Consider the following 26249-nt stretch of genomic DNA (forward strand, 5'->3'; position numbering starts at 1 on the left):
AAGAGATTTTCTTGTGTCCGTTATCTTTCTCAAAATATTCTGGAGCTATGTGAAGGGAACTTTGCTATTATTTAACAGTCTTTCTCTGGCAAACAGGTATGGTCAAATTCAATGAGTTAAGCCGAATAAAAATCTCAGTTTCCCTGTTAAAGACTGGGTGCTGAGTGAGAGTGTGCATCAAGCTGTGCCTGGGGGCGGGGAGAAGTGCTTTGAACTGTAATGGTAACTGAGCAATAATAGGTTTAGAGTGACATAAAAAAATGGAACCAAAATCCTGCTTATTGAAACAATGCAGAATTTAGCATCCCATTTCCAAGACTAGCGTGTCTGTTAGGTAAGGGCATAAGTGACTGCAAAAGAGCCATAGCACTATGCATACAGCCCTTGGCAAGTAAAAGGAAATCTTCTGGGCTCATTTCACCTTTATAAAACGTCTATAATCTTTTTGCTATTATTTAGTTAGAGGGGGTTTCACCTCTGTATTAAAACCATTCAGATCCTTTTTTGAGTTAGTACTACTCAAACACTCGAGTGGCCTAGCCAAAATAGATTTAATGTGTTCAATTTTCCAATGTATAAACATTCCTGTCTAAAAATCAGAGGAATAACTGACATCTTTGTTAGCAGCCTTCATGAATTTAACATGTTGAGCAGAGTAGCTGGGAAAAGGTTGGAGAGAAAGAGCTATACTGAGATACTTAGGGAGTCCTTTGGGGTGAAGCATTTTACTAGAACAGCCTGGAAAGGATGCCACTGCTTACACTTTGTCAGTTCTCTGGATAAAGAAATGGCTCCAGCTTCTGCATCGTCAGTCTGGCACCTTTAATAAGTAATTAAATCACACTGTAGAGTTGTATACATACTTGGATAAATAATAAATGACAGCTATCACACTGGCATGCGAGCACGCCTGCATACCCAGGGCAGGAAATCGCATACAGCATTTCATTTGTTGCCAATTTATCTGTAACAACGTGAGGAAGATGCCCTGGGGACTGGTGACGAACAAGGAACATTGTTTATGCTACAAATCCCATCCTGTTATTAGTCTTTGAAAAGTGCTTTGTTTAGCTTATCAGTGCTTCAGCAGGAATGCCAGGGGCATTATTTTTGTTCTAAGTGCATTTCTATTCCAATATTACTGACTCCCACTCCACCCCTCCATACGAGGTTACGTGTTACCTGAGGGCTGAAAATTAGGCACGTGCTTCAATGCCTTGTTGAATCAGGATCAGGATGGTTAACACTGCACAAAACCAAGCCCTTAACAGGTTTCCTTATTAATTTTGCTGCATTAAATTGGAGAACATCTTTACAGAAATCAAGCCTTTCTTAAGGACCATCGAGCACGACAAAAAATAAATACCTTACAAAGTATATATGCCCATCCACTAAAATTATTTTAGCATGTTAACCTTCTGCTTAAATTCTACACTTCACTTGATTAATTGGACAATATTGTGTTACACAATCTAATTCTGCAGTTATGCAATTCCAAAGAATCACAAGTGTCTGGCAAGTTTTAAGCCTGTTTCACAACAGTACTGATAAGCTGCTACTCTATCAGATGATCGAAATACCTGTAGTGTGCCCTTGATCAAGTTAATATTTAAAAATAGTAATCAGTTTTTTTATTAGGTTCAGGTATCTTTTCAATTATGTTAAACATCTTCTGGGGGGAGAAGATTTATTTAGATGTTTTAGAAAGGGAGGGCTGTTGGTTTTTTTCCCAGGAGTCGTCTGCTTTTTTAGCAGATTGGCTTTATTTGAGGGGAAAAAAGAAAAAAACACCACGTTTCTGTCATAACCATAATTTAGAAAACCCTGACAGACCCTTGCCATTGGGCAACTAAGTTAATAATTGACAAAGATGCATAGCTGGCCTTAATGAATGATTCCACACCAACACTGTCAGCTGGTATAACCTACTCAGCTCCTCTCAAACATTTCTGGAAAGACGAATGGTAAGCCAAACTTTATGTAGGTCTTCTGAACCACGATAGGAAGTGTTCATTAGAACAATTATGAATAAATAATTGAAGTATTTATTTATCCTTTTAATCATTAGATTACTTTTGGAAAATTTGCATGAATCAATTCTTCCCTTTAAAATATGTCGTATTTTTAATTTGCTTGTGATTAGGTTAAATATGTCTTGTCAAATAATGAGCTGTCTAGTGTATCCTCCCTGATTATCTTAATTGGCCTTGTAATTGAGATACAGAGCAGCTGCTCACCTATCACAGGAATCTGACCAAGAGGTCACAGACTATCATGCCTTCCCAACAAGTTTAAACCTCAAAGCAAGGTCTATTTTACTTCTAAATAATGGCACGTGTTCATGGAAAAATGAAGAAATGTTTGTTAGCATTCGAATCTGCTAAGTGCTTTTAAACTTTCAGTCCTTCTCTTCAAACATGCTGATGAGGATGGACTCATCACTGATGCTTTAAAACTAAATTTCCTTGTGGTAAAACTGAAAGGTGTCGTGAGCTGAGCTGTGTCACAGAGATGAAGGTTTCTGGCTTCATCATCAAGGACCTGATCACTACTTCATGCCTTTCTTTGGCATACAAGTATTAAAAATGCATCAAATCTAGTGGCAGCATTTTAGAACAATAGGCTTAATTTTGCAGTCTACTAGAATTATTTTCTGAAATGCTCAGCTTTTATTTTAAGCCAAAAGATCTGTCTGGATTTGAAAAGATCTCCTTTTTCTCAAAAATCTGTCACATAGGGAACTTCTGGGCTTGAACAGCTTCAAAGCCTGGCCCCTGATGAGGTACCTGCATGGAGAATTCTTTTGCAAATTTAACCCCAAAAGCAAGTAACACCTGTGGTGCTCACTGAGAAAGGAATATAAACGTAAGGACCTGATTTTAGAACTGTATTTAAAGTAAACATGTAAACTTCCCATGGTCTTCGCCAACCAGGAAATTTAAAATTTGACGTGAAGCACTGTACATCGTCATCCATTAAGTCTTCAAAAGCCATTTGTGTCATATATGAGCATGTATGTCACAGTACATTCAAGTCACTGTCTTGCTAGTTTGTTGAGGTGGGTTCATTTTCCCTCAGTATTTTTACACAGGGAATCACATCATGTTCGTTGGCTAGTTCAGGCACGTGGTCTGGTGAAAACTGCTGATGGTCTCCACTGGTGTGGTGGTGAGGGTTTTCTCACTGGACATGGGGGTTGAATCTCTTTGGTCAGTGAAAGCACTATGCCAGCATTCCCTACGGGGGTGAAAGCTTTCACTACTGAGGATTATTTAAAAGGTGACCAGTGCCACTCCTTGAAAATGCTGAGCCCTGCCCAGTTCTTTCAAAGAATACTCCTGTGCACTTGAGAGGATGCTGTGTCCCCCAGCTTCCCAACATGATGGGATTTTCCTTGCAAATGGTGAGAGTTTAGACATAACCTATGTGTTTAGTACTACTGTCGGCTGGTGGTAGGCATCTCCAGTACTTGGCCTGGGTGATGTGGGTATTATATGTCTCAGTCTCTCTCTGTCCTATATAAGGTGCTTGGGAGTAGTAACTCCAGATGAGGGAATTCATGGTGGGAGGGATACCTAAAAGATAGGTATTGTGGCACTTAAAATTTGAGGTGGCAGAGTTTAAGGCTTTCTCTGGATCTTTGGATTCCAAGTCCATTTTTCAGAATAATCTGCTTCTGAACTTTGGGTGGTTTTCCCCCCCATTTCTTCCAACTGAAGTAAATCGACTTCTACTGGAGTACACGTTTTACCGTCCCATTCTGGCTGTAGAATGGTTCCCAAGAACATATGGGTTAGAAACACCAATATTTTAGGATTTTTAAAGATGAATCTTAGACAAAAGCTAGTATTAGGTGTTCAAAGTAGCATTAAGAAAATTCTACGAAAAATCTTGACTTGGGTATCTTCCTTCATATAACAACAGGAATACTGTGGTTTCAAGTATGAGGAATTCTTGAGCTTCCCTCTGTCTCTTAGACTTGGGAACAAACTCATTTCAGACCTCACCAGTGTGAGCAGTATGAATCCTAAAGGAACTTCCACACTTGGTTTTCTGTACTATAATTTGTGGCACTTGCTAACTTGACTGCAGATAACCAAGCTACTGGAGTGGATGTTTCTGGTGACAAATGGTGCAAGTTTGCCCCACTTCTCCCAAAGCAGAGATGTTCCTGGCACAGGAGCATAATTTCCAGATGCTACATAGAAAACTACTTCCATAGTCCCCTTTTTATTCATCAGAGCTGCTTTACAGTATCAGTATGGTGTATCCAGGCCTGGGATTTTCAAAGGTGAGATAGGCACCAAGATCCAAATACAAGGCTATGAAATAGTAACTTTCATGGGCACTCTCAAAGTTTCCAGCCTAAGATGTTAACAGGAATGACAATTTTAATTACTGTTTGTAATTATGTGTAGAACTACTGTATGAGAGGAAACTCCCTAAAAGTCTGTCATTTTAGGCAAAGTCACACTAAATATTTTATTAAGACTATTTAATGCCATCAAAAACTCACAGCCTCATGACACAAAATACTAACTGCCATAATCACTACTTCAATCTCTAATTCAGTCTGCTAGTTCAAATGTTCAAAGGCTGGCTCAAGATTTTGGAAGAGGTAAATTAATTCTGGCAGACTTATAGCTATGTCAGATGTCATCTATCTTCTCTTTCTATCAGATCCAGCTGGGCGGTCCCCTTATAACTAGGATAAAGCCAACTTGAACACCATTTTGAGTGCTTGGGCTAAATAAATCAGAAATTTGATTATGTGCACATAATCTATTAAAAATAAATGAAAGATTTGGCACATTTTTCCTAGCCTTTCTACTCAGGACAAGACTAAGCCATCGATATCTTGGCTGAAGGTGACTCGAGTCTCTTTTTCCCCAAAAATGTTCTATTGATGTAAGAATGGCTATACCAGGTAAAACCAGGGCCATCTTGCCCTCTCTGCAGCAATGGATGCCTACAGAAGAATAAAGAAACACTCTGCTTCCCCAGAACACTCTCATTCTCTAGCAATTTATGGTTCAGGAACTTCCTCAGTCAGAGGTACTACCTTTGCCCAGTATCTGTTGAACTCAGAAATTTCTAGCATCCATAACAAGAACGTCCCCCACTTAATTGTAAAGAACTGCCTATTTTTTTGTCCTCAGAATTTGCCACCTGTTAGTCATACTGCCAGAGCTGGTCGAGTTTCCCACCTTGCTTCATTCAGTGAGAGAGAGATTACAAGAAGATAAAAAACACTGCTTCATGGTACCGAGTTTGAATGATTTTTCTTCACCGTTTACATGCACGTATTCTTCACCTAGTGTCATTAGTATAGGATCATTGCCTGGGTCTTTGCTTTAATTCAGAGTCCGAACTCTAACTCAAATGCTCTGAGAGCATTTTCAAGGTCTCAACAGCAACTTGCCCTCAGCTGACGAGTTTCCAGTGCCTTCGCATGGTAGCTTACCTCAGCAGCCAGAACTGGTATCATACGGCAACACAGCAACATTCAATTTTCCTATTTTCTGAACAGAACAAACTCTGTTTCTGCAGACTTGCTCATTAAGTCAGCAGAAGATGAGTCATCTGGAAAAAAACTGTAATCATTTGTCCCCTAGGAGTCATATAGTAAGTTAATTATTGTACAACACATTCTAATACAAAATACACGAGCAGTTTCAACTTGTTGAAGTTGCAGAGGGCAAGAGAGCTTTTCAAAATTTCCATCGGTTATGGTCTGGGAATGCTGGGTTTCCCTTGACTCAGTATCTGTTGCATAATCAGAAACACATTTGGTTCCCTTTGTTGTATGAGACAAAGCTAAAGAAATGTCTGTGTTATTACCTTGCACAAATAAAGAGTAGATACCTAATCGGCTTATGTCATGTATGCAGTGTTTACAAACACAGCTGCTCTGGGGCAGTTCCTCAGCTGATGAAAACTATTACAGCGTGTATCAGTTGAAATAATACTCTTCCGAACCTGCAAATACCCCATCACTATTGCATGGAAAGTCAAAATACAGGAATGTGATGTGCCGTATGAATTTTGGGTAGCATTGTGTTAAAACCTGCTTTCCTGAAGTTCACCTGCCAGTGTACTGGGCTTGAATCTGATCATTGCTACCTTTTAGTTATTCATATCCAGTCATCCCAGCTTTGTTGGGCTATTGTGGGGTTGTTATCTCAGCAGGAGATAATCTTTTCAGTGTAGAGAGGAAAATCTGAAAACAGTGTAAACGCCTTCAGCATCTGAAATTTTTCTGTTGAGAATCAGAAACAAATACATCTGTAACTTCACAAACCGCAAAGGAGAAGGACTTTTTCCAGTAGTTTTGGCATGTTGTTTTATAACCTCCAGTTCTTCTTATTTACAGATCCTCATTATAGGAAGAAAAGACTGGTATTAAAGATGCTAATTTAAAATAACTAATTTAGCGAACTCGTCATTTTAGACATGGCTGTGGCAAGAGACCCAGTTTCCTGCTCATTCATTTGGCAGACCTACATGATGACCTCTCTTCTTGGAATTATTACATTAGAAAAATCAATTACTTAAATAAAATCTTTGTCTGTTGTTAAATGAGCTAGAATCTTCACAGTCACTCTGAATCTTCCAGTATTTGACATGCAAAATATAGAATTTATTCAATCTTCTCTTTATCAAAACTTCTATAAATAGGTCAAATACTTGGAAGTGTATTCATTGATCCATCATGTAGACAGATGCCAGTCAGGTATTTGAAAAACAAATAAGCAATCCAAATTGGGCAACAAGGAACAGCAAGCATACAGTGATACTGTAATCCCAAAGTATGCCACCATCTCATCTGAATGCCTTACTTCAGTAATGGAGAAATAATACCCGTTCCATATAATGCTGGACCTCTGTGGTCATTAAGAAACATGTGAAGTCCATCATTTTTTGATCAAAATACAAAATAAAACTGTAATTGATGCCATCTCCTGTTGAACCTCGCTAAACATGCGTAGGCAGTGGAGGACAGTCAATAACCTTCAAGACTCTGCCTTAAAGTGGAGGAACTTCCTTGGAAGCTCCCTCCCAATTTCAGAAGCGCTCGGTGTTTCTGGGACTGATAGAAACATTGAAATAACTTTATCTTGAGAAAGAAAGGACACTAACCACATTATTATCACATCTTCTTCAAAGACTGATCTCACTGTGGTTATGGCAATTGAATACACGGTCAAATGCAAGTTTCTCCATGGTGTGCTAAGACAAAGTAGGCAGGTCCATCATCCATTACAGATTATCATCTAATGCATCATAGTAAAGGTAGCAAAAACTTTCAATGTGGTAAGGAATCAATATCAAGTAAGAACGGGGTTTTTTATCTCCTACTGTAGCAAACAATCCTGGCATAGATGCCACCTAGATTTTTACTGCTTTAAGGTAATGATTTAGGAGCAAAGTCTGGAAGACCAACGTACATCCTTCAGCCTTTCCCCTACAGAAATACTGTAATACAAATGTGCTTCAAAGTGCCTCTTTAGCATTTCAGAGGCTTACAAAATTCTTATCTTCCCGCTCTAAAAAACAAAGCTTAATATTATTCTTAATTATAGACTTTGCTAAGCAAAGGGAAGGATTGTTTGGAAGCAGTCTTTTTACTTAAATAAGGGAGTCTTTTTGTTACGTAGCCTATGGTACACACTAAGGATACCATTCTGCCACCCAAGGAAGGCGGAGAACACACCGGTCTTTATTTCAGTACATTTAAGTGATAGACATGACTACAAAGGAGGAGGAAAAAGATCCAAAAGCTACTGAGGCAGACGTCAGGTGCTGTCTGACTTATAATGACAGCTAGACAAGCCAGTGGTGCAAACTCAACTGACTTTCAAAACATAAATATTATCCAGTGGTGTGTGGATATATCACTGGAAGCAGAAACGTGGCATCATTATCTTACCTCTGACACTGGTCTTTTCTGTAGGATTACACAAAGCACTTCATTTCTTTGTGCCTAATTTTCATTATCTGCTGAGGTAACCATTAGTTATGCATGACATCTATCCTTAGTTTCTATGACGCTCTGCTAATCATAGTAAATTATTATTAATGAACTGAATATGTCAATCAAAATACTAATTTATTGAAGACTCTGTACTACTTCCCTTCCAGGAATCACTCCAAATTTGGCAACCTAGTAATCACAGTGACTTCAGCTGCCCCATCTGTCTCCAGACAGCTACTCTCCCAGTAGAAACCAACTGTGGGCATTTATTCTGTGGTAAGTTTTCTGGATTGACAGTGCAGTGCTTATACAGGCTACTAAATAAAGCACTGTTCTCACAGAAATCTCAAGTCCTATGTAAGAACCAGGACCAAGCCCTTCTCCCTGGAATTAATGTAAGTGCTCTCACTAGAAGCAGAAGTCCCATCTTTGTATCCCCCCAAAAAAATCAGTAACAGTATTTTTATTTGCTCATTGCTTTCACATCAACAAGGTGCCACTTTGAAATGCCCAAGAAGTCTTAAGACAACAAGAAGTAACAGATCATCTCACAGGATACTGTTAAATTAAAACACAAACTCATGGAATCGGTAAAATGCACCAGAAAATCACACAATTCGTATTCAACTATGCAAAAAAATCCTGTTATAAAAATCAACAGTCTAATAATCATACAGTTTGTAACTGAAAGCTCAAGATGTAACAAACATGAAGTCTTATCTTCAAGCATGAACTCACTTCTGGGAAGACAGCTTGTCTTTTTAATCAACAGCATAAAAATCCAGCTATCCCATAAAATTAATTCTGATTGTATTTATATTGGTGAAAATCGGGAGTAAGACACACTGGGCTTAGGTCTGATTCTGTTCCACAGACTTGCTTCCCATGTGAAACATTTGCCTAAAATAAAGCAGAAGTGATCTAGAGCAAGAAGGCATAATTACATTGGTTTGTAGTCCTGTAAAAGCTTTCTAAACAAAAAAAAAAATAGTGGAAGTTACATATTAAACAATTCAAAGAGTGAGTTTCTAGTCATGTATAAACCTTCTTTTAATCTGTTTATTGTTTTTTAAGTAAATCTGTGGGGTCATACAGGGGAAAAATGTTGAAAGACATCTCATCACGAGGCATGCTCAGTAGCTGTTTATTCTAGTCCGGAATCTGTCTTAACAGGAAAGGGACAGATCCAGATTGAGAGGGTCCTTCTGTTGAGGCTGCCCGTGGTGCGGTCTCCTGTCCTCCCCCAGTGCATCTATAGTCACTGGATAATCTACGTAAAACCATAATTCTCTGGATAAATGTGTCTGCTGAATGCCTTCTTTGAGGCTGCTAAGCCATATGGTTAGGATTACAAAATTTAAATTACTTTTCAAAGGGAATACAAGGATGAAGCCTAGAATAGTGGAGGGAGTTATGTTCATAAATGCATTTATAAAGGGGATTTCAGGATTTTTAAGGCCCACATTCTGCACCACTAGAGCCAGTGGGAGCTTTGCACCTGCTTCGAAAGGCAGCAGGATAAGGCCACCAGCTGACTTGGACTGAACATTCTCTCAGATCTCTGAGAAACATCATCCAGTGAATTTACAGGTGCAGTTTACAACCTCACTGCCCCAGCTGCTTATCAGTTTCCTTGCTGAATGCTGTCATCCCCACAGCAGGGTTGGCAGAAGAGAACTGGAGTTCATGATCTGATGAGGCTGAAACTGCCCATGAAGGTACTTCAGGGCTACCGTGCAGCATGAGATCAGTAATGTCTGGCAGAGGGGCAGGCAGGCGGCTGGAGGCAGTGCTATATGATACCGCAACAGCAAGACGCATCAGAAGACACTGGTCAGAACCATAAAGCTCCCTTCTACTGCTCTGGCATTTACAGAGACCTTAAAGCAAGTGCAAGTTATATTTACAAGCCATTTACACTTTTTTCACCATGTAAGAGTGTTACAAAAAGACCTGAGCATAAATGAGAACAAGGGACCGTGTTGTTAATGCTGGTGCAATAAAAGCACATTTTTATCTTTAGGAAGCGTCATTGTTCTCTAGATTGAAATGATGCTCACACAGCACAACTCCTCATCGCCAGTGCCACTATCTCCATCCTCTGAAACCACAACAAATCAGTGGATCACCAACAGCTAGGGACACTTTGTAGGGCTCATCTACCTCATGAGTGACACCATTTAATACTTCAGGTTGTTTCATGTTTTTATAACAGTGTTTTATAACATACAGGAAAAGGATGCTTTGAATATAACTCTCTCCAGGACAAACAGTAAGCATACGGCCTCAAAATGTGTTTCAAATAATGTCACAGTAGTTACAGTTTCAAGTACAAAGATAGACATAACAACAGAGACCATCAACGTTCCTCTTTCTCTGGCCTGGTTAATTTTCCCTTTTCCAACTGTGAATATGACATAATGATATGGACTTTATTTTTATTTCATTTTGAGATCTGCAGAGGAGAAGTACTATATACAAGCTTGGTATATATTGTTATTGTTAGCTGTATATATTTAGCTAGGCTTTACTTTCCTCAAGTACATCATCATCTACACTCTGAAGCACTGATTCCAGTGCAATGCATTATCTATGTTATGACTATGTTTATATAGTAGAAGCAGCCTCTGTAACATGTCTGTTTTTCATGTCCTAAACCAATAAAACTTTACATTGGGCTTATCAAAACCATTCTGCATAGATCTAGGTCTGTTGTGACTGAAATCAGTAATAAAACTTCTCCTGATGCCCTGTGGAACAGAGCTAAGGCAATGCTGAGCTCTCTTAATAAATTCCGCTCTGGTAAAAGTTTTATTTAAAAAATGTGGTCAACCTAGACCTTTTAAAGAAGATTAATGTGGACTTATAAAAAATGTCTGATTTTATTATTAGTAGTAATTCATACAGTTTGTCCTGAAGTTTTCCTTTTCAGCTTCAGTTTGAACCATATGTTCAGGAAGTTCAACTGAAAAGCGATCCTTGAGCAATATTATTTTTTTCTAATTAACAATAACCACAGAGGTATTTTAGAGAAACCTACAGACTCCCTCAGAAGGTTGTGTAGCAGGCTAGATTAAAACAGGACTTTGTCTATTTTATGAAAAATGCACCGAAGCACAAATAGGTCAACTTCAGAGGAGTCCTTCCTTTCCTGTTCTACTAAACAAAGGATTCCGCATGCAGCAAATTTTAATTTCCACAGGCTTCTTTTTTGAAAGCCCTTGAAAAACTATGGGATCCATCAGTGCCCCACCGTCATCACTGGGACTGAGCACAGGCACAGCAAGACAGCCGTGTGCATCACGATACAGGATCTGGACCCAGAGGGTCAAAGCAGTTTCCGAAGTCGGGCATGATGGCTGTCAAATGCAAAAGTTCAAGCGAAAGCTGGAAGCTGGCTGCCAGACTGAGTTTATACATACCGCATGGGGATTTAAACACAGCCATGTGCCCAGCCAACTGGTCTGTACACGCAAACAAAATAGAAGAGTCATAAAGAAAACCCCAGCACTCAAATGAAAACAAAAGTAAAAAGCACAAGTCGGAGCGAGGTTCATAAAAAATATTTTTGGGCCAAATTTAACATCCTTAGTCCTAGTATATAAGATGTAACTGGTAGCATTGTGAACATTTTTATACTTGATTTCAAACACAGTTTCTCCAATATTCCCCTTTTCAGTGACAATAGAGAAAGTCGGTCTGGGTGCAGAAAAACCCTGCACTGAGGGCTCCTGAAGACTTCTTGTTATAATGCTGCTTACAAGAAACTACTTGCTGGTTATTTTTAAGAATGAAGAGCATTGTTCAGTTCAATAAAACAATTCCATCAAAATGGCAGCGCAGCATTCCGCTTCTGTTTTCACTGGGCTCCTTGTCAAATTTGACCAGTTTAAATGCTGAGAGATTTTTTTTCCTGACCTGTCACACTGCACACTGCGCCCGGGAGCTGCAAGACAAGCTGTGCTGCTTCTGATTAGATGCTATTTATGCTTTGCTGTTTTTGCTGTTAGTGCCAGCACTGACATTCATGTATGTCAACCACTGCTGTCAGTTACACGCGCAGTCTAATCTTACTGTCCTCAGGCTCTGCCCTCTTTCACACCTGAGACCTTAGTATGTTGTATTTGGAAATCAGTTAGCAGTTGTCTGGGCAAGAAGAATCAAAAAGAATGCAGCAACTCGCTCTTCCAGAGCTACGCAGTTCCAGAAGGGTAACAGTTGAAATATAGTAAGGGAGGCCGGGGGGAGCAAACAGGCAAAATAGCCCAATGTATGATACTTCATCACCACGATACACGTTGTGCCACCAGGCGTTTGTATCACCAGGCTGTCCCTTGGCTGTGCATGTTGGTTTGTTTGGGATAACTGGCCCTCAGTATCCTTAAAAGTCATACTAGCTCTGGAGGAACTCCACCTTTATGCCACTGCACTGCTTTTGTCCGCAGCAGCCAACGCTGCGCTCTGAAGGGTGCCTGTATTCCTGAGCGCTTCAACCACAGTCAGGGGAGCTTCAAGAATAAGATGCTTTCCACAGGAAAAGAAACTGAATCAAAGTCTCCCTTAGGAGGTCCACGTATCTGTGTATACCAGTGCAGAAGAGCTAAGGCTCCATTTTTACACACTCACTTTGCAGAGTAAAACCACGTATTAAAATGAAAGCAAAGAATTACATTCATTTTTACAGTCAGTTGTAGAAAGAGGGTATATTAATTCTGATAACTTCCTTGTAAACACTAAATATCCTCAAATATATTTCATGTATTTTAATGGAATTTCTTTTTTTTTTTTTTTTTGGAAGGTTCCTGTCTGATCACATACTGGAAACATAGTCCCCGGTTAGCAGCAATAACCTGCCCTCTCTGCAGACAAAAGGTAAGACTTACCTCCCTTGTACACATCTGCATTATGATACATACAAAATGACAAGCTTGAGCTCTTAGGATCAACTTTATTTATCCTGTAATTTTCTGTAGCATTTCAAAACCCACTTAGACTTGAATGACCCTGCAGCCATTCGCATTTATCATTTGACATGTCATACCAGGCAATTCTGTGAAATATTAAACAAGCCTTCAGCATTTTACTTTTGTATAGTTTATTGAGTCTCTGGGATAACATTCCATAAAAAGCAATATGGAAGCTCCTAATCTCATCTGACCCCAGTCAGAGCCTGCCTGTTGTACTGGAAGGTTGGATGCAGGTTATAAAAGGAAAATGTTCTTGCTATTGTGGAACTGCTGGAGCTGGACAAAGGTCCAGCTGTGAGAGAGAGACTATGGAGAGACATGTACTACAGGACGCTATCCTTTATACGGAAGATTAAAATACACCATGCTAATGCCGATCTTCTTTTCTTATGAAGGTGGTTCTTCTGGAGAACATCTCTTGTGAAAAGCAACAAGATAAGCCAAGTAAACAAACTGTACGTGACATTAGAGGTTACAACAAGCGTTTCTCAGGGCAACCTCTACCCGTAAGTATTTATAAATCTACATTAGTAGATTTATAAACTAAAAGATTTATAAACTATTTACTAACACTAGTTAGTAGTGCATAACACATACAGAGGACTGAAAGAGACCCAGCAATGACAACTAGTTTGTATCATTATGTGAATTACCTTTCCATGTACTTATTGGCAATGTCATAGTGGAAGTGTTACCATCCACTGCTGGGTCCAGTACCTTCTAGTAAAGGTGCTTCTCGGAGTTCCTAGCTCAGAGAAGTCCTTCTGCAGTCATCCTGGCAGGGAGGAGAAAGCAGTGTGGGATGAAATACAGGAAGCAAAGCAGAACTAGAGATGGTCAGGCTGGAACTTTCAAATACAAACTCAGATTTGAACTCCAGGATTTTAACTTGCCTCTAAAATTTCAAATCAGATTCCAGCTTAGAAAGCAGCTGTTTTTTTCCCCAGGTATTGCCAAATTCGAACAGTCCACGCCAGCTCTGCACTTTCTTAAAGCTGGAATCCCAGCTGGCACAGAGACGTGACAGGGAGTGGGAATGATGTGAAAGACGAGGGCTGAAGGCACAAGTGAGGCCCATTCTTGACAGGGTGTAGAATATCACCAAAGCAAATCTTCCTCTCCTGTCACATCCTGGTAGGGGGCCTGAAAGGACTGTGGAGTCTGTTTCAATCTATGGACTAAACTAACCGCTGTGGAGGGGAATATTATTTTTCAACCCAACAAACCAGCATTAATGAAGAGGAATAATCACTCAGTCCTATGGTTCCTGTCCACACCAAGGCGAGGCTTGAGGCCTCATTTTCAAGCATTCATAGCCTACACTTGATGCCAGATTTTAAAGAAAGACAGGCATATACTCAGTGCAGCCATTAAGGCCCAGTTTCCAAAAGGATTCAACGTCAAGCACAATACTTTTGAAAGTGCTGGGGCAGTGGGGATTCCTTTTAGAAGTGTGCCTCTAGATACTGCAAAATAATTGAACAGTGTAGGTGGATTTGGACAGCACAGAAAGTTTCTGCATTCAAGAGATTTGAATCTAAAAGTGCTTAAGAGACACATTGAACTGAAAGAACTGCGTGCATTAGAATGCGAAATAACGTAACTCATCTGAATATTTAGTTTGCAGATTACCTTTATGACATGCCATTATTCCTGACTCTTGCCTTGCGAGGAATCTTCACCTGGGGTGGTCTCGTATGGATTTTTTTCCTAAGAGTTGCTGTTTGCTCCTTTGGAACTATCATATGCTTGTCTTCTCCATTTGACATGAAGCCTGGGCCTCTCTGTAGGACCCTTGGAACAGCTGATGACATGGTGGTTGTTTCCCTTCTTTTAATTTGCATGATAAACACTTGTCAGCAAATTGCGTCTAATGGGGTAAATATGGCAAGGTCTGCAGCTCAGAGCATGCTGTCAGAGTCCTGACTGACTCAAACTTGGATTCCTTGGTCAAACTTCATCAAGCGATGACAGGCTTCTCTTTGCTTTGGGGCAGCGTATGATGGATTTGTCATTCTGCTGCTGACAAAGGCTGAAGCGGGACTCAGCAATACCTGGCATTGCCAAGTGATTCGGTGTGCAAGCGCTTAGAAGGCTAGTTTTACACGCCACTGTATATTTGCTAGACTCTTTCATGCTGCACTTTTCTGTAACTTCATACAAAGTGCCTGAGTTGAAAATGTCTAAAGCTATGAACAGAGCCTAAAATTACAATGCCAATCAACTTGCAGTTGAAGAGTTTTAGAACTCTTGAGCTTTAACATTTTACATCTTGGCTCAATTTGAATAAAATTTTAATTTGAGAACTTAGCAAACTGTACAATTTGCTAAGTCTTGTATAACATCAGGAATGTTAAGATAGCATCACTACAAAATGTTGTAGCAGTGCTTTGTGTTATCACAGCTGATTACACATCCATCGGAATACAGATTTTTACAGCTCTGCAGTGAGTACAGCCCCGATTCTAAAATGGACAGTAGTAACACTGGCTTGGAACAAAAACACCACTATAAAGTGGAAGTATTACAAGGGGAGAACAGCATTAAAAAATTATGCAAGAAATGTGAACAAATCTCTGTGTAACTCTTTCATATAAGCCTGTGCAAGGTACACAGCTTCCTTGAACTCTGTGCATCTAAGCTTTAACAGTCAGCACGACTGTTTGTTTCCTTTCTAGACTTCCTACACTCCTTGTGATTTCCTTGTAAGTCTTGGTACCAGTTCAGCCAGAGAGATCAAGGCCAATTTCGTGATGATGATATAAATAGCAGGAAGTTTATGGAAAGTTTGCCGAAGTTGGGGGGGGTGTGTGTGTGCGCATGTCTGTCTGTGTTGAGCTGCAAAGAGTTAAAAATGCTGGTACAGTGCCAGACAACTCTACACATCTGTCCCTGTGTAATCTGTACATTTGCTATGTATTTGGAGTCAGCGGACTTCATTTTTACATGCGAATTGTATGTTAAAATAGATATTAAAATTTATGAATATTTATTCACAATACACTGGTGTCCAACTGTTTTTTCCTTCCACGCATTTTCAGCTGACATATTTTATTGTGCCCTTGAATTGTAAGCTATGATATACCATTATGTTGCAGTCGTTTTCTTGCTCGTTATACTCTTTTTGTTATGATGTTTCTTCATTTTATTCCCATCGACTTCCATTGTCTTTAATTATGTCCCTGAACTTGTAAAGCTGTTTCTCTTAACAATGGGTACTTTGGAAATGGCAACAATTGCTTTTCCATGAACTACAAGGCAGGAAGCGCATTGTTTCTTTAAAAAAATTACCAGATGTTTTTGAGAGCTGACTACTAACATAAAAAAACCCAGAAACTATTATTTTCCGAGTTCTCGAAGTGTAATTTTGTTATTGTGTAACTTCTGTTTGCATTTAACTGGGAATTACAGCCTATGCCAATAGTAAATAATGGAATTTCTATCCAGCTAAGTGTATAAAGATGGAGTCCATCTATAAGAATACTGACTCTGTGGAGAGGGACTGTGGGTTGTTTCTCTTGCGTAATACAGGCTCACCAAGAGGGTGGCAGTTTGCAGTTTGAAGAAAAGAAGAGTTCTCATGAGTGACCTGTAGCAGAGTTGTAGTTGATCCGAATATGCTCCTCTGTTCTGTCACCCCTTGCTTAATCCTCTCCTTCAGCTGGGGACCCTGGTTTTGCTTTTTAAACAGAATAGTAGCTTTTATTAAGAAGTAACAGACAAATGGCAGAGAAAGAAAGAATTTCTGTGAGAATTTCACTGAAGGCACTGGCAGTGTTTGGATCTTGCAAGATCAAAACAATTTGTACTGTCAGAGGTGAAACATTTTTGCTGTATACAACCAGAGCGTCCAAACTCTCTCCTTCCACAGCCCCGTTGTGCCACGACCTGCCGTTGTGAGCCTGGCAGTACCTTGTAGGACTAACTACCCAGGACAACCTTCAAAATCACCTGGGAACAAACAAAAGCCTTTTGTTGACTGGATTTGGCCAGCAGGCAGCCAGGAAGGTTTCCGAGCCTTGACAAATGCAAGTCTAAGGAAGGAAACCCCTTTCTCTCTCCCTCTGCGTTCCCTGTGCCTGCTGTCGCTGAGTTCAGCCCTGCAGCTGGCGGGCTGTGTAGACGCACATGCTCCGAGCTGGGTCTGGCTGAAGCAACGTGATGGGAATGGACAAGGGAGAGCTGGGCTGTTTCAGGGCTGATCCCCGCGAGGCAGCTGGCAGGATGGAAGGAATGCACCTGCATTACGAACACATTTTCAGCGACTGTGTCTGCTCAACCTAGTCCTTCAATGTCAACAGTGGGCCGTTTCACATCTGCACAGTGATTAATGCGCACTGAGGGCGAGTTACTTGCAAAGGACAAAATGGCACAAATTATTGATAGCAAAATGACTGCGCTGCAAGAATGGAGACAGAAAAAAGACAGCAGGAAACAGAAGAAAACAGAGAGAAAAAGATTGCACAGCTGCAAAAGTGATTCTCAAATATCAGCCACCAAAGAAGCACTGTAATCAGAGTAAAAAAAAACCCAAAGAGAACTTTCCAATGGAAATCACATTTGGGTCTTAGCTGTAGCAGATAGTAAAATTAAAAGGACCATGTGTGATGCCAGGTGTAGTTACCTGTGAAAAACATGGCAAAGGGCAGCGGTTCAAGTCCATCCGAGTCAGTTACGTTGTTCCTTGTGCTGTTCCTGCTTGTGGCCAGTCTAAATACCGGCACTGGGGTACCCACAGCTGGTTGTCTTGTCCTCTCTGACTGGAGCAACTGATTCTTCCTTGTCCCTGGGGTGCAGGGATTATTGACAGAAAATACCCAGTGCTTCGCAGTGAAGTGAGTGCATTTTATTTCTCATTAAAAATTAAAATGTACACTTTAAATGATAAAAGTATATTTTTAACACGGACAGTACAGTAAGAAGAAATTACTCTCATCGCAAGTATCTGGAAGTTCGTTATCCCTGCTGTTCCCAGATTACATGACTCTGGATTAGAAGCTGTTCATGATGGAGCGATATTCTCTCTGATGTTCCACAAGTTTCAAAAATACTTCATATTTCTTGTCATAAAATCTGTATAAGAAAGTTAATTTCAACAAAACCTGAGATTCTAAGATTTAAATCCCCTGTAATATACATGTTTACTTCCTTCACTTAGCATCAAAGAAGCTTTGACTCTTTCCTAATTACAAGTTTTACTAGGATCAGAGTCCCGCATGCTGCCAGAGTACAGCTTCCACCCAAACAAGTGATTTCAAGTTATAATTGCACCTTTTGTTTACCCTATGGCCAGCTTTGCTTTTCAGACGGTTTCTCCTCCGGAGTCCTCTGCGGCGGGACCGGGTAGGCACTGGGGCTTCGCTGCTCGTCTACCCATTTATGCCCACTGGCAGAGCCCCAAGGCTCTGCAAAGGAGAGCTCACGGCTCCCCATCCACTCACCACCCACCCCCGGTTCCTGGAGCGCCCTTTCGACGGGCCCCGCGTCCCCCGGGGCCGCCCGCAGCGCCGCGCCGCCGCCGCCAGGGGGCGCCCGCGCCCCGCCGGGCGGGGGCCGCGCCGGGGGAGCAGCCGCGGGCGGGAGCGGCCCCGCCGCGGCCGCGGGCTCCGGGCACGGCGGCAGCAGCGCGGCGCCGGGCCCCCGCCTCGCCCCCATGCGCCGGTTCCTTTCGGGGTTATACAGCTCGTTGGCGAAGCAGACGTGAAATTACGCAAAGGTCTCAGTGAGTCGGGAGCTGCCGCCGCTCTGAAAACGCGGCTTCGGTTGCTTTGACCTCCTGGCAGCTACGGAACCGTCCCTCGCGGCGCTGGTGGCGTTTGCTCGCCACGGAAAGCCACGGGCGTGGGCAGAGACTTACAGGCTACGGTGCTCGCATCCCACTGACAGCAAATGACTGCCTTCAGCCAGGTTAAAGACTTGGATGCCCATATAATCCTTAGAAAATCTGGGTGATAAATACTACTGCATTCAAGCAGAGCTGTAAAGAGACAGACCTTAACTTCATCTTCAGTAAATTCTCACGGATGAACACACGAAAGTCAGGATTACCTTTTATGCTCGTGGTTAGGCTGCACGACTCTCCCAACTTTCCCCATTTTCGCCATGGCCTCCTAGTAAAAGACAAACACAAACTGGAAAAGCCTGTTTTGATTTAAAATACTTTTTGACAAGAACAAGATGTTTCAAAACCAATCGGAACATTACTGATGTATTTTGTTTCAGCTGAACAGGCCAGATGGCATAAAATATGTTCAATCCCATTATATAGTAGTCATGAGAACAAAGTACTGCAGACCCCTCAGTAAACCAAAATCTGTTCCTCTTTCTTACTGGGAGTCCGAGGCAGAACAGACTTATCTTTTATTATTTACACTAACAAAGGAAATGTTAAACACTGCATCCCTGGAGGGGAGATTTCTCAAATAAAACGATACTTTACATGAGATCCCTTAATCATATTCTTAAAGTATCAATTCCCTGCAGCAAGGGAGGACTCGTGTGCGCTCCAGAAGCTAAAGGTAACTTGCAAAGTTCTCTTACGGAGCCCACAGCTGCCCTCACATTCCAGTATAAAGGTGTAAGAGACAGACTTTGATCCTGCTCTGCTTTTGGCCAAAACAAAGTCAGATGAAGAGATCTTGCAGAATCCCCTGCAGGAGGAGTCTGTGGGACAGAGTCCCGTGTGGAAGGGAGAGGACCGAATAATTCGGTTCCTTTCCTGATCTCTCTGAGATTCTGATTTTCTGTGGATTCTCCTGAGCAATCCCACCGGAATGAGACACTAATCGCCGATGTTAATAGAAGATCAAGCTCTCAGGCAAGGGTGGAGGCAGCAGGCACAGGCTATTTTCAGTGGAAGTTATTTCACAAGGAGCATTAAAGCAATAGCTTTCAGATGGAACAGTGCTAAACATAGAAGATCAGGATTCAAGAATCAGTGTCTGACTAAATCTCTGTCGGTGTTCATAGTTTCTAAGCAGGACCCTAAAACGGTTTTAATGTTAGTGCCTAAAGCACAGCACTGTGAGAGTATCAGAATGACCCCTGGAGAACAGTCAGCCTGTGCTGCTGCTGAAAGCCATCTAGTCAAATACCATGGCTAGATTTTTAAAAGGGCTGGATGATTTCATAGGCTGTAATATCTGCTGTAGTAAAATCTTTGCTTCCCGCTAATCCAGCATTTTACAGCTGAGGATCTCCTGGAACTTTACAACGTAGATGAGGAATGTAAGCACAGTTTCACTGGCCCAGGACAAGCAGGGAGGCTCTGAGGATAAGCAAGATGACCGGCAGACCTTACATCTCCTGGTTTCCCATTTCCCCTGTGTTAAAGAAATACGATTGTGACCTAAATGCCGGGATGTAAGTGGGCTGGCCGTGAGAGCAGGTACTCTTTCTCCCATGCACAGCAGTGTCTGCTCAGCTAGGCACAAAGTGCCTGGGATGCCACCTGTGTGCCAGAGCAGCAGGCGGTCCCCAGCCCTGCCTGGCTGGCTGAACCTGCAGTGTTACCTGGCATGTTCTGGGCATGTTTGCTTCATCCTTCAGCATCAACACGTCCTTTTATACCGCCAGTCCAAGTGTGCTACTAGAATGTGGAACACCTACTTTCTACATTTGTCAACTTCAGGTGGTGAATACTGGATGAAATCGTGGCTCTACCAAAGTAAAAAGCGCTGCCAGTGATGGTGCAGTCAGGATTTACTCTGTTAGTGCTTCTGATAAAACAGCAGGGAGTATTTCTGTGCACTCATATGCCTACACTCTTTCATACGTGCAGAAGTTGATTGGACTTAGATTGCCCAAGAAACACCCTTGAAATAACACTTCCAGTGAGATAGTGTGTTCTTTCCTCTGGGACATGTGAGCCTGCTGGCACAGAGACTCTGCACATCAGCCAGATTAAAATACTGGCACGGAAAGGTTGATATCTTTCCCAGTAAGAGAAATGGGCATTTATTCCCTGTTCTTTAACAGGTGATACTTGCTCAAGCATTGTTCCTGTTTACAATAGTCTATCTTTTACAACTCCTTTACATGGCCAGCTGGATTTAGAGGCTACCCAAAAAAATGAATGAACACACAGAAAAAAACCCCTCAAAGTAAAAGACAATTCCCTCTGTTACAATCAATACTGCTTTTCCAGATAGATAGTTTTGTGTCTTACAGAAAACGTAAGGCAAAGGCAAAGCCCCTCGAAGCACTCTCACTAATGGAAAGAGTCGCCTTGCTCTCTGTTCCCTGCTTTACATCTCTTCTTGAATTGCCTTGGAGATACTGCACGAAAATAAAACCAAGACATCTTAAGGGTCTAAACGTCTCAGACAAATCCACTTTTTTCTCAGGTATAACAAAAGTGAAAGGGAGGGCCAAACTTTGCCATCCACCCCCTTCGTGCACACGCAGGATCTGCCTGCTGCTGCCCCGTTCTGGGCCGTGTTAAGAGAACAGGACACAGACAGCGCCGTTCCCAGGACATGTTCTGCTTTTGCTGTAAGTATTCTATACACTCATGTTCTGTTTTACTCTGGGGCCTCTTACGACTTCCAGTGCTGAAAAATGCATTACTGCCTCTTTGGGAAATAAGCCAGCCTTTTGAGATAAACGTATCTTCAGACAGGTTTTATTTTTACGCTGTTACTCATCTAACTACAGGTCTCCTCAGGCTGGTTCAAGAGAGAACAGACACCAGCACCGACTCCACCAGGTGTGGAAGGTGTGAGGGCAGCCTTGGTCGGCACGGCTGTCCCACCGGCCGCTGCAGCCCCGGCCCTGGCTCGGGCTCCCTCCCGCACGTCCCCTCGCTCGCCACCTGTGCCTCTGCCACCCTGCTGGGGCCCAACACCACACGGGGCACCTGCGACACTCCAGCTTTCAGACCAAGCGCTTTGCAGCAGTGGTCTTCAAAGGGCCAAACCAAGTCTCCATAAGGCTGATGAAAGCCTCCTATGCTCCCTGTGAGGTCTCCTCAAACCTGAAATCCCTGGCACAGAGGCCCCATCCTCTGATGGGCAGCCAGGGAGGGAGCCGCTGCTCCGAGTTTATGGTTGGACTCGATGATCTTAAGGGTCTTTTTCAACCTAAATGATTCTGTGATTCTATGATGGGGCCGGGATCACGACAGGCTAGAGAGGTCCCTAAAGGAAAACTGGTCCCTCAAGCCCTGATCTAAACTAGGAAACAGGGCCTGGCTGCTGCTTATCTTCTTCTGCTGGTTTGCCCATCTGTCCACGTTTAGCTAAGGAGGAAGATGCCAAAGCAGTCTTTCCAGTTTATCAGGTAAACGCTTTTGTATTTTTAAATCTACTGGAAATACATAGGTCTTTGAGAATCCACAGCATTAAGATCTCACAGCAACTACCACGGTAATGTGGAATAACGTTAAAAAAATACACAGCCAAAAATTTTCAACAACTCACTCATTCTAGGTTGCTCAAAATATCCTAAATGAATTCCCTCTCTTATTTTGCATTTCGGTTGTGTGTTTTTTTTGTTTTTTAAAGTCAGTTTGGTCATTGTTAGTTTGAACAAAAACTTTACTCCCAGAGGAGAGTCTTTTCAACAATTTTCTGGGGACAAAGAGGAACAGAACATTGAAAATATGAATTTATAATGAAATCGGAAACAAAGGAACATTAGAATCGCATTACTGAATCAGATCAACCTTGTGCACTGTTCTGTCTCCAACAAAGCCTTAAATATAGCAAAGTGATAATACTGCTGTTCAGAAATAGTTTGTTTGAGGGTTGACATCCAAATCCATAATTCCAGTCACCAAGAATTTCACAGTCTTAATTTGAATGACGCTCTATCTTCTCTGTTTGCCAGTCTAGACAGTACAATGAATACAGTGATTTAAACACAATGAATTCTCTCTTAAAACAAAATATTTTGTAAAATTGCTTTTTAATCATTTCTTTTCTTTCTTTCCATAAAGACTATGCTATAAATAAATCCTGAAAGTTCGCATTTGATCACCATTTCTAAAGGCTGGGCAAGAAGCAAGTGAAGGGTTTACACAGAAAAAAAGAGAGGCACTGTGGAGCAGAAATAAAGGGACGCATTCATGATTCCTAACCTTTTGTTAGAGTGTCAAAGCTGAGACAGATACAAGCCAGTAAACACTCTGCTTACCATGGAGAGAGTTAGTCAAACGGGGTTACCCTGCCCAGGACAGAAGGAACACAGGCCCAGGGAACCAAATTCTCCAAGGCCCACCAAGATTTCAGAACAAGGTGCCATTTTGCTGCTGGAAGGGCGACCCAGCTGGGAAGGTCAGTAGTCACTCAAATTCATTCGGTACTGGTGGCTGAATTCTGCTCTTCAGCGTGATCTGGGGCAGGGGATAAGTTTAAGACACCAGGGTAATCTCAAAAGGCAGTAGATCTCCCAGGGAAACCCTATTTGGAACCCAGGGAAAACCCTATCTCCTAGGGAAACCCTATTTTGACACAGCACGTAAAAGCTGGAAATTTCAACCGTTGTCCCTTTAATAATGGAAAGGAAAAGGTTCTTAACAGTGTGTGACAGACATAGTGCAGCAAGCTACTCTGTCACGCCAGGAGGCACCAGGAAAAGCATGTCAGCCTGGCATCAGGAGCCCACAGGAGGTGCTTACAGGGGCTAGCTTTAGATTGGGAGACTGGTCTTCTCCTATTCCCTAGTCAATGGGCTCCTGCAAGGGCTATCTCAGAACACCCAGCATGATCCTGCTCATCCCACAAGAGGAGCCCACCTCCCTTGGGACTACAGAGGGAGCCAAGGAAGATTAGCCCACTTGCGAAGAGACCCTAAGTCTGATTTTCAGTAGTGACTCAAGGACTTACGTGGCTGAATATTACTGAAAATTAATGGGATGTAGGCTCTTAAAAGCATACATCAAATGAGAAATCAGATATAGGAACGTCAGCCTTAGGTAAGGAAGACAAGTAACTAAATCCCATTGAAATTAATGAGCTGGGAACATCAGTCCCCTTAAGAATTTGGGCTTTTGCTTTATTTAGGTACTTTAAAAATTGTATCCAAAGTTAAACGGATGAGGCATTCGGGCACAAATGCAATTTCCCAGCTGTGTTCTCCCCACTTACTTGTTTTGATAATCCCAAGAAATCTTTGGACTTTTACCTAGTGTAGTTATTAACTTAACAGTGAAAACAACCACATATCATCTAAAGTTTTACTGTACAATTTCAGTGGCTGAAAGCATTTGGCCTGCACATACAAAAGCATACAGCAAAGCTCACCAAATTGTGTGGGTATGCCATGCTCCAGTTACAGCAACAGCGTGCCAGCTACTTGGAGGAAGGATCCTTAGACAATATGAAAACCAAAAGGTGTACTCAAATGCAAATTAAGCAAGTTTTCTCTATGAACACTGCTGGTTTATGGCTTGTCCAGTGACAGCCATGGTTCTGTTGCACCAAGAATGACTGGCTTACGAATGATGGGAAGGATGAAAAATAACTCTGCTGTAAACCAGTTTTGGATCATAAATTATAACATAACTGATTCAGGAATCTCAGAACAAGCTGGAATGAGATGCATGGCTTACTCTTCTTCTTCCCAAGCTGAAGTTGTTAATTCACCTTATCTTAGTACTTATGCAAAAGTAGGAAATTATATTCATTTTTATTGTGGCAATACAAGCCAAGCGATCAAATGCTGCCATTCTTACAGCCAAACGCAGTGAGAAATCTGTACCAGCAAACGTGCTTCTTCACATATTCCTGAGAATGACACGAGTGTATGCATGGAAGGTCAGTCTCGACTTCTGAACCACACAGAGCTTGGCAACATGAATTTCACCTTCATTACCCTGAAAACATTACCCAGACTTCCACTCAGGTCAGTCTCGACTCTCTGGTGGTTTTGTACAGCTCTACTGTCACAGATCCAGCATCAGAGGAATAATAATTAAAAAGTTGCCCCATTCACAATAGACTGAAAAGTAGGAACATTCTTTCCCACCAGATTTGTTCTGATTTGCAGAATTCAGCAGGTGTAAGTACCTTCAAACTAACAGACGGACTTTCTTTACACTTCTAAGTCCTCATAACAAATACAGTAAATAATGTTATATGTAATCATTTTTACTGTTCTTCAACAGGAAAGAACCTCTCTCACTCATCGCTATTCTGCACACATAAGCTGAGACTAACAGATGCTAACTAACATCATTTTAAGAAGTCCAGTCACAGATATATTTGGATTTGAGGGGAACAAACAGATTTCTTGAAATGCTGATGTTCAAGAAATACTTTTAAACTTTTCTAAGAATTGTAAGCAAGGCTGCTATTTTCTTATAGGCTTTTATTTAGGGATTGCTTACTCAATAGTTTGGAGATGCAAAATTCGTCTTATCTATGCTTACAGAAGTTACATGAATGTATTTATTTAACAGAGCCCTAGCAGAACATTATTTTTTAGTGGTATATGACTGCATGAAGAAAGCATGTGATGGACCATATACAATATTTTTCTAGTAGGTTTTTTCCCCCCTTAAATTTGTTTGAGTTATAGGGGCAGATCTTGGCAGCATGCACAAAGCCCAAAATCTGTAACTCAATTCTCTGTGGTATTCTGAATGGACCAAGCCAAGTTTTAAAACACATTATGGATAAATATTAGAGCTGAGCAAAAATTTCACACCTAAGACCAAAGTGTGAAAATTTGGCTTTCATTCATTTAGTGAAAAGGTGGAAAATTTCACACAGGCCTGTATTTTCCTTTTGCTCTGTTCCAACATAGATTTCTGTGTTTGTATCAAACCTCAGAGAGAAAGAGAGAGAGTTTCTGTCTGTCTGTGTTAAGTGAGACTACAGAGAAGGAGGGAGAAGAGGACGGAAGGATGGGGGTCCAGCGAGCAGGTCACCAGCTCAGGACTTGAGTTCAAGTCTGTCTTCCAGGAAAAGTCACTGGCCTTTTGAATCTCACTATCCATATGTTAGATAACAGCACTGGCCCATCTTAGAGGAATCTTTTATGCATTTGTTTATTAAAGACTGTTACTGTGGTGGAGGGAAATCAGGCAGGTAGTTTAGAAGAAGCCCAACATTATTCTACCCCTAAACCATCCAACTTCAGTTGACAGGGCCAACTGGATGGGCCTTGGATGGATCCTCAGTACTGCGACAAGATAGTTTTCTGGTTCAAGCACTGAATCAGGATTCAAAAAGTTTGCAACAGATTCCCCAAGTTATCTGGGACATGTAATTTACTCTTTTAATTTTCAGTTACCTCTCTCTGAAATAGGCTGCACCCATTGTTTTCCCCCAGGTTTGGTCTGGCTTGTACACACAGTTTGTAAA

The 26249-nt window shown here is 41.5% G+C and overlaps 2 protein-coding genes across 7 annotated transcripts in view; one reads left to right on the plus strand and one right to left on the minus strand.

Moving 5' to 3' along the window:
* Positions 1-1930: 1930 nt before the first annotated feature.
* LOC143161254 (E3 ubiquitin-protein ligase RNF170-like) lies at positions 1931-15937 on the plus strand. The gene is made up of 5 exons (XM_076340054.1): positions 1931-1964; positions 8143-8251; positions 12774-12847; positions 13338-13448; positions 14563-15937. Exons 1-5 carry the CDS (start codon positions 1962-1964, stop codon positions 14866-14868), a joined length of 603 nt encoding a protein of 200 aa, XP_076196169.1. The 5' UTR covers positions 1931-1961; the 3' UTR covers positions 14869-15937.
* Positions 15938-17770: 1833 nt separating this feature from the next.
* Positions 17771-26249, minus strand: part of FGGY (FGGY carbohydrate kinase domain containing) — a 145805-nt gene continuing 137326 nt past the window's right edge. For all 6 annotated transcript variants that reach the window (XM_076340061.1, XM_076340055.1, XM_076340056.1 and 3 more), the window contains 2 exons: positions 18991-19052; positions 17771-18015 (listed from right to left, as the gene is read on the minus strand). In XM_076340061.1, coding sequence (XP_076196176.1) covers positions 17934-18015; positions 18991-19052 — 144 coding nt within the window. In that variant the 3' untranslated portion in view covers positions 17771-17933. The remainder of the gene's footprint in view (positions 18016-18990; positions 19053-26249) is intronic.

The sequence above is a fragment of the Aptenodytes patagonicus genome, chromosome 5, assembly GCF_965638725.1.
Source record: "Aptenodytes patagonicus chromosome 5, bAptPat1.pri.cur, whole genome shotgun sequence".
NCBI lineage: Eukaryota > Metazoa > Chordata > Aves > Sphenisciformes > Spheniscidae > Aptenodytes > Aptenodytes patagonicus.

What these genes read in the sequence shown, in the direction of transcription:
- LOC143161254 (XM_076340054.1), top strand. An exon ending in CTGTGGGCATTTATTCTGTG is followed by an intron (nt 8,252 to 12,773) that starts GTAAGTTTTCTG and finishes TTTTTTTGGAAG; the next exon opens with GTTCCTGTCTGATCACATAC. An exon ending in TCTCAGGGCAACCTCTACCC is followed by an intron (nt 13,449 to 14,562) that starts GTAAGTATTTAT and finishes CTGAATATTTAG; the next exon opens with TTTGCAGATTACCTTTATGA.